Source organism: Alligator sinensis, unplaced genomic scaffold (assembly GCF_000455745.1).
Source record: "Alligator sinensis unplaced genomic scaffold, ASM45574v1 scaffold743_1, whole genome shotgun sequence".
Lineage (NCBI taxonomy): Eukaryota > Metazoa > Chordata > Crocodylia > Alligatoridae > Alligator > Alligator sinensis.
Window position 1 is genome coordinate 33,904 of NW_005842512.1, and position 8,720 is coordinate 42,623.

Below are 8,720 nucleotides of genomic sequence, written 5' to 3' on the forward strand. Positions count from 1 at the left end.
TTTGATTAAAATATCCTGCTTTTATTTTCCACTAGCAAAATGTATTGCTGAGAGATGTACTTTTTGCTGTTTTGAAATAAAAACCATGATGGTTAGGACAGAGCTACAAGAATCACACACTTTCTAGGGATACATGTTCATCACATCAGACATGAATCATCTAAAAGGTAAAAATAAACATCTTACTGTTTTAAATATTATTTTTGATTAGCAGAAACATAAAAAGGAATGCATTGGAACATGATTATAACAGAGTGTACCATGCAGAATTTTGGCTTATTGTGTGCAGTGTACAAGCCAATGATGTGAATTAAGTATTTTGTATTTTAATCCCTTACATTTGCATGACATGAGGTCGAATCAAAACTATAAATAAAGGCAAACTGTGTAGAAACTGAAAATATCAGAATACCTATGAAAAGCGTGCCGGACATGTTTATTGTTTTTAACATAGGATCTGCTGCTTGAAGACCTACTACAGCAAGCATGCTGTACTGCTACTTCTAGTTCTTTATGCTGCTAAAATGACCTTAGTCTGTGATCATGGCCAGCAGGTGCTGTATGGCATTAGGAAGTTAACACATAATCTCTGCAGGTTCAGTGACCAACTTGGAGCCATCCCATGCTGTCTTGAACTGTTCAGGAACAGGAAATTCTTTCTGGTAAAGGGCAGAATCAACAATGACAGTTAGATAAACACTGGACATCTTATGCAAACTGATGGAATACTATTAGTGCAGCATGATTGACAAGGCATTTATAACTCCGCCATGCGTGGATTAAGGAGAGGCCTTCTTCATTACCCCAGGAAGCGGTTTCAATGCCATAAGGAGAACAGGCACGTTATTACCATAGTTCATATGGCTTTGTTAATGCACTGGTTTGTTACAGTGCCCCTCTCCCATTATTTGGAACAGCTAGGCAAATGAATCTTGTTTCAGAAAATACTCCAGATTCGATAAACTGCCAGTCAAGCTAACTCAGTGGGAATTCAGTAAAAAGAATTTAAATTTGAATATTTAGTGACAAGGCTGATAAGAATTTTAAAGAGGAAGATGATATTCTGAAAAGCAAATGCCATGGCCAATCCCCAGGATTTGTGGAAGGTTTAATCCCTAATCTCTGGCTAATTATTCAGCAATTTTTCCTTGACAGGCCATAGCGCCCATAAAAACACGACAGTGCTATTACTTTAAAAGTGAGGCGTTCCAAAGGCCATAATATCCCCTGCAAAGCAAAGTCAATAAAGCAGGACTTGACAGGAAACCTCCCTCTGTTTGTTCAGTGTGTATCTGTCAAGGCATACAGGGACACTGCTGGAACCCTTGCCTCAATCCTAGCACATCTTGTATGGTAAAAAATATATGCCACTTCTAAAGTGTGGAGGAAAAAGTTCCTTCTTACAGACTTCATTAAGAGTGCTTCGGTAGGCTTCCTTTTCTGAAGTAACTGGATAGTCATCCTAAAGACACATTCATTAAAGGGCTCTGAATTTCAGAAAACGTTAAATACCCATCCTCTGGAAATTAGATGCTTTATGGCATCTGAAATTGGGCTTCCAAAATATGGGGTCATTTTTTAAATATTTGAACATGGTGCATGGTTTCTTTCTATTGTCCTTTCTCCTTCTTTACAAAAACAAAAATACATAATAAATACATACATAAAAAATCCACTGAAGGAAATGCCAGTACAAAAAAGTTGTAAGATCAAGAAGAATGCTTGGTTAACACTTGTACTCACAATTTTAAATCTGACCATTTGAGGGGGACAGTGGGTGCAACAATGCAGTTCGACAATAATATCAATTTCTATTGTGTGTACTGAATAATGCTAGCAGCAAAAGAAAATGCTGTGATACTGCAGACCTGACCGTAGTAGAAGAGCCTTAGCAGACACGAGTAGGAGCCCTTGCTTCAGGCAATGTACATCTTATATTTGAATGGCTTTCATACATATATGTTATAATGTACTGTATTGTATTTGTACACTAAAATACATTGCAATATATTATAACATAGTACAAAAATGTTGATCTTAACATTGGGTTTTCTATAATTATGTGTATGAGAGTGGCTTTTTTGGTTTTGTGGGGGGGTTGTTTGTTTTAAATGGGAGATTATATTTAGAATCATAGAACAATAGGGCTGGAAGGGATTCCAAAGGATCATCGGGTCCAGCCCCCTGAATGAGCAGGAAAGACATCTGGGGTCAGGCGACCCCAGCCAGGTGACCGTCCAGTCTTCTCTTGAAGACTGCTAGGGTAGATGATTATACCACTTCTGGGGGGAGCTTGTTCCATAGTCTGGACACCCTAGTTGTGAAAAAGTTTTTCCTAATGTTCAGCCTGAAACTATCTTCCAGGAGTTTGTGGCGGTTGTAGATACCCGTTTCATTTAGGATAAAAACTCAATTGATATAGGAGGACATAAAGGCTCTTTTAATGTAAGGAGTTACCTTTCACCCTGGAAAAAGATATCCCTTGATGACTCATGACTGAAACTACTGGTATATAAGGGAGGCTATATTTCTGTGTATTTCTGTCTAGAAGAGGCTATATTTAAAGTTCACTATTTAAAAAATCTGGCACCTTTTGCTGGAAAGTATAAAAGGCTAATAAACTACAAAGACTACAAGTGGGGGAAGAACTGTGACAGTCTTTAAAAATATCCCACTTACATAGTCACTGTCTTGGGGGATGAGGATGTTCATTTCAGAGGACTTGGCACTCACAATCTCACAGTCTAAGGATTCTTCGCTGAGGTATATGTGGCAGCCTTCTGTCTTATTAATAGAAATGGTTGGCACTTTTCCCATCACCTGAGGGGGAAAATATATATCTAATACCAAATCCAGATTATTAACACTACTAGTAAAACAACAAAAAACAAACAAACCTTCTTCACCTGCCAGGGCTGTCTTTGTTCACTTGTATCAGATGTATGTCAGCTGTCTGTATGATATTTTTATTTGGAAGCTTAATTATATTTATTCTGTTCCTTTGATATGCTAGTAGAAAGCTGCTGTGTCAGTGGTTCTCAACCTTGTTAGACTCGAGTCAAGGCATAACTCAGAAAATGCCAGCTCCTAGGGCACCTATACACATGCCAGACATCTGCTCTGACACATGCTAATTAGCCCACTCCAGCAGCCTCCATGTCATGTGTATTCAGCATCTCCACGCTTCAAAATGGTGGCGGGGGTGCTTTAACTAAAGCTTGTCGAACAAGCTTTAGTTAAAGCATCACCGTTGCCATTTTAAAGTGTGGGACACTGAATACACGTGGCACTGTGGGTGCTTTAATTAGAGTGGCTCTTGGAGCCACTCTAATTAAAGCGCCTCCACCTCAAGCCCGGAGCATATGTAAAGACACCCTTAATTTTCACTCCTCTTTTGACTATGGAAAAATAATAGAACAATTCTCCTGCTGCAAAGAACAAAGGAAGATCACAGCAGGGCACAATGGGATTACCACCATGGATTTCTATTTGAGATCTCTGGGTTTATCCTGTGAATCATACCTGCACACCTAACAGTACTGATACTGTGCGGCTCCCCATGGCACCTTTGAAAGGATCTCAAGGCACCAGAGGGTGCTGTGGCACCCTAGGTGAGAAGCCATTGTGCTAAGATTTGCAACTATATTCAATTTTTCCTCCAGACCCTGAAGTTCTAAAATACCAAGTATTAACTTAAACATACATACAAATTGAAGTCCCCAACCCTAATTGTCTTTACCAAAGGGGAAAACATGACAGAATCCATGTACAGTCCCACTGACGCATATGTGCAACTGCAAGGTTCCTCACTGAGATCCAGACTTCCTTATTTCCAGTGATGGCAAATACTCCTGAGCTAGAGAACCACTCCAAAAGTTTCTTGCTGCAGGGGTCTCCAAGGTCTTAGGAAAGGGGTTTTCCCTCCAGCCACACTGCAGCTCTAAATGTACACTGAAATCAACTCTCATTAAAATGATAAAGGTGCTTCTTTATATCCCTCTGAAAGCAAGTGCAAAGGCTTTCTTGAAGGGAGATGGGAAAACAAGCCTGCTCTTGTTTACAATCCCGCAGAACTCAATATCTCTACAGGGCAGGCTGCCTGTGTCACCACTTGTCAATATTCCTACTCCTCTTCCCACCCCTCCATAACTGAAACTAGAGATAGCAATATACTCTGGTCAGCAGATCAGCCAGGAAGAGGTTATTCAAAGTCATCACACTAAAACAGTGTGTGATCACTGATAAGTACAGAGGTCATCCAGTGCCTAACAGCCCATCATTGCATCCAGCTATCTTTGACTTTCCAATCTGAATTACCAGCACCCATTTGCAGCTAGGTCAGCTGAGGGCAGCTCTTAGACTAAGTGCAGAAGAAAGCTTGAACTCATGCCTCTAGAGCTGTAGCAAGAAGTCTTAACTGCTTTGCCACATGTGAACCTTATGATAAGCACATACATAACAATTTTAAAAAGTGTCCCATTTTCATTCCTGTTAAGACTTCATTTTCAGCATCAGTCTCCTACTACAATGATGATCACCGAATCATAGAAAGTGAGGGTTGGAAGGGACCTCAGGAGGTCACATCTAATCCAATCTCTGCTCAAAGCAGGACCAGTCCTACTAGATCATCCCAGCCAAGGCTTTGTCTAGCCAGGTCCTAAAAACCTCCAAGGATGGAGAATCCACAACCTCTCTGGGTAGCCTGTTCCACTACTTTACTACCTTTCTAGTGAGAAGATAATATCTAATACATAATATCTAACTAAATTTCCCTTGCTGCAATTTGAGACCATTGGTCCTTGTTCTATCATTTGCCACCACTGAGAAATGAACATAATCAAGGGTGCCTATACATCTAATTACAATGCATCAGAGCAGACTTGATTAATCAAGTCAGCTCTGACTCTCAATTAGTCAAGTCTGCTGGCATGTTCTAATTAGGAGACTCCAGCATGTTGCAGTGTCTCATGTGTTCAGCATCCCATGATTCAAGATTCAAAATGGCAGCAGGGGTGCTTTAATTAAAAACTTGGGGGCGCTTTAGTTAAAGCACCCCATAGCCATCTTGAAATGCAGGATGCTAGATACACATGATGCTGCAGCGTTTTAATTAGAGTGGCTGTCTATGAGCTGCTTTAATTGAAATGCCCCCTCCAACCCTGGAGCATGTGTATAAACAACCCAAGTGTCCATTGTCACATACAGTCTCTTGTCTCATCTTTGCAAGTAGGCCATTGCAGCTAGGTTGATTTTAATGTCAATCAATGGGTTGTATCATTTTAAGTAGAAGAATCAATCACTATCAGTGGGGAATGTTTGCCTAAAGATTGGCATCAAGGTGGGAAATAATGCATTTCTCCTTCTGTCATACCAACAAAAATGCTGGAATACTTACTGGCCACATCTACACGAGAGCCACTCTATCTAACCTAAAATTAATTGAATAAGCTTGAGGTAAAGAGCCTGTGCCACCATTTTAAAGCACAGGGACGCTGATACACGAGATGTGGACACTGGCTAGAGGCTAGTTAGCACACTCCAGCAGACTCTATTAATCAAGTCTGCTCCAATGCACTGTAATTACAGCACTCTGGAGCAGCCTCCCAGCATGTTTACAAGCACCCACAATCAAGAGTCACTCACAACCTTTTTCTAGGCAAGTTGGAAGAATTTCATGAATCTTAAGGTAATTTCAATAGCATATGGTACACTCTAGATAGTATAAATAATCTCTAATAACTGAATGTTATTTTAATTTTCTTCTTTTTTTTTAATCTTTGTTTTCCAAATGACTATTTACCTGAATCTGAATATCTCTGGAATTGATCACTTCCACAATGCCCACGACATTGTCAAACACGAGGCCAAACTTTTTGCAGTTGTCTGAAGAAAAAACAAACAAATGAAGGAAAATAAAAATTGCTTCTTTAAAACAAACAAACAAAAAATCATCTTACATTACAACACTTATACTCATTCCTGGAAAAAGTTAGATATGTGAATAACTTTAAGCATATAAGTAGTTCCATTAAGCAGAATTATTCGAATGCATAAAGTTTACTTGCACATGCCAGTTTTAACAAAATGATTTCATATGACACTGTCCACTCACCAACTGTAATGGAATTTATTTTTCCTTTTATCTGTAGTGTAGATTTGTTGCACTTAAAAATGTATGCCACTTGCTTGAGTTCGGTGTCAGTAATAACAAGGTCATTCTTATCGTCTTGGTATTCCTGTTTTTTTTTAAAAATGCATACGTTTGTTTAATTGATTATTGTCTTAAAGCATCAATAAGAGAGCAGATTTTAACATGACATTTTCCAGTAACTGCGCTTTTAATTCAAAGGGAAATATCCAAGAATCAAAGAATCACAGACAATTAGGGCTGGAAGGGACTTCAAGAGGTCATCTAATCCAACCTCCTGCTCCAAGCAGGACCATCCCCAACTAAAACATCCCAGCCAAGGCTTTATTTATCTGGGTCTTAAAAACCTCCAAGGAAGGAAATTCCATCATCTCTCTGAGCAACCTGTTCCAGTGCTTACTAGCCTCCCAGTGAGAAAGATTTTCCTAATATCTAACCTAAACTTCCCTTGCTGCAACTTGAAACAATTGCTCCTTGTTCTGTCATCTGCCATCACTGAAAACAGTTTGGCTCCATCCTCTTTGGAACTACCCTTCAGGTAGTTGAAGGCTTATTAAATGCCTTCTCAGTCTTCTCTTCTTTCCAAACTAAATAAACCCAGTTCCTTCAGCCTCTCCTGAGGAGTCATGTATCCCTGCCCTCTAACCATTTTTGTGGCCCTCCACTAGACTCTCCTCAATTTGTCTGAATCCTTTCTGTAGTGGGAGGTCCAAAACTGTACACAGTACTCTAGATGTGGCCTCACCAGTGCCAAATAGAGAGTAAGAATCACTTTCCTCAATCTGCTGGCAACACTCCTACTAATGCAACCTAGTATGCTGCTAACCTTCTTCCCAACAAAGGCACACTGTTGGCTCATATTCCGCTTTCTGTCTACTGTAACCCCTAGGTCCTTTTCTGAAGAGCTGCTGCCCAGCCAGTCAGCCTCCAGCCTGTTACTGGTGCATGGGATTGTTTCATCCTAAGTATAGAACTTTGCACGCGTCCTTAATGAACCTCATGAGATTTCTTTCAGTCCAATCCTCCAATTTGCTGAGGTCTCTCTGAATCCTAGCCTTATCCTACAGTGTATCTACTAATCCCCCCAGCTTGGTGCCATCTGCAAACTTGCTGAGGGTCCACTCCATCCTCACTGAAGGCTGACTGAAACTAACTGATGGTGCCCATGAGACCTTGAATGGGAGGTGTGCAGAGGGCTTAGTGCTGTGGAGTTCTGCATTTTGGAGAACTTAGTACAGACCAGGTCAAAAAGCCTGTTTATTTTGGAATTAAGTATTTATACATAAAACTATTTAAAGTTACACCAGTGCAGTTGCTTGGTTACCACTCAATTTTAGAACAAGTAGGCGCCTTCAGAAAGAACAATTTTTTGCCATACTATTACATAATGCATCGGTGTTAGGTGTGGGCAGCACAGTATACAACAATGATTAGAACATGAATACGTCTCCTTTCATTTGTAATATACCAAGGGCTCAGTGACATCCTACTTCAATAAAAAGACTCTGATTACACCAGCAGTTTCTAAGTGTTTTTAAATTAGCATAGGCCAGTCGATGCAAACACTGTATATATTTCATGTGAACTGTGATCCATGGAAACAAGAGCTCATGATATTCCAATGCAAACTTACAACTATGTAAACTACATTTTGTCTTTTCCTTCTTATAACCAGCACAGCCAAGCAGCCATATAATTTTCCCTGAATAATTTATTTGCACGTCCCTACAAAAACCAACACCAACATCTTTAAACCACTCAAACTATTTCTTCTACAGACTGGGTAAGAAGATGGAGAACAAATATTTTCTCTGTTTTTAAATAACTGAATAGGGGATGGTGATACTTAAAATATAAGTATTTAAGCAGCAATATTCCCATCTGCTAATAGAGGGAAATAACATTCCCACTGTATCATAAGAGTATCATTCACATATAAGAACACCTTGCAAGATGAAACCTTAATAGAAGTTCTCTTTAATTTTTCTCTCAGGGTCCTTCAGACTGAGTGAAGAAATGAAGTATTGGTTCAGGAATGTATAACTATATTCTCCGATTTAGGTAAAATATTGTCCTAATCTCACAGATACATGAACTAACTCTAAATCCTATAGAATGTCAAGGGCTAATCTGTGGCCAGATGGGGCAGCGCAGAACCACTCTGTTCTAGGAAAAGCACTGAGATTGCCATCCCTCTGAGGATGTTGCCTGTGCAAGTGGTCATTGTACATGTGTAAGATGCCTCATAGACATGACCTGAACTTACCACTCTCCATTTTTTTCCTTCTAGTTCTAACACAGGTGAATGGCTTTGCCGAGGAGGAGTCTTGGGAGAAGTGGGGCTTGGCATATGACTTTTTGTAGGAGAACGCACTGGTGGACCCTGGGCACGTAGACTAGGATTCTTGTGAGTCTTCTGGTCATCAGAGACATGTCGGAGTCCTAAAAAATTGGAGGCACTCAAATGAAAAAAAATCTCTTTTCCAGTGCTAAGCTCCCAAGAAGGTTGATGTGTAAACAGGGAAGAGAATATTTTAATTAGTTTGGTTATAGCAGTATTAAAAAATTCCCT

At 39.8% G+C, this 8,720-nt stretch overlaps 1 protein-coding gene across 3 annotated transcripts in view; it reads right to left on the minus strand.

The window, feature by feature from the left end:
* Nucleotides 1-8,720, minus strand: part of CAP2 (cyclase associated actin cytoskeleton regulatory protein 2) — a 76,770-nt gene continuing 68,050 nt past the window's right edge. For 2 of the 3 annotated variants that reach the window (XM_025213234.1, XM_006031546.3), the window contains 5 exons: nucleotides 8,415-8,590; nucleotides 6,113-6,236; nucleotides 5,801-5,883; nucleotides 2,680-2,820; nucleotides 1-659 (listed from right to left, as the gene is read on the minus strand). In XM_025213234.1, the coding sequence (XP_025069019.1) occupies nucleotides 576-659; nucleotides 2,680-2,820; nucleotides 5,801-5,883; nucleotides 6,113-6,236; nucleotides 8,415-8,590 (608 nt within the window). In that variant the 3' untranslated portion in view covers nucleotides 1-575. The remainder of the gene's footprint in view (nucleotides 660-2,679; nucleotides 2,821-5,800; nucleotides 5,884-6,112; nucleotides 6,237-8,414; nucleotides 8,591-8,720) is intronic. The other variant, XM_025213235.1, reaches the window with a different exon arrangement.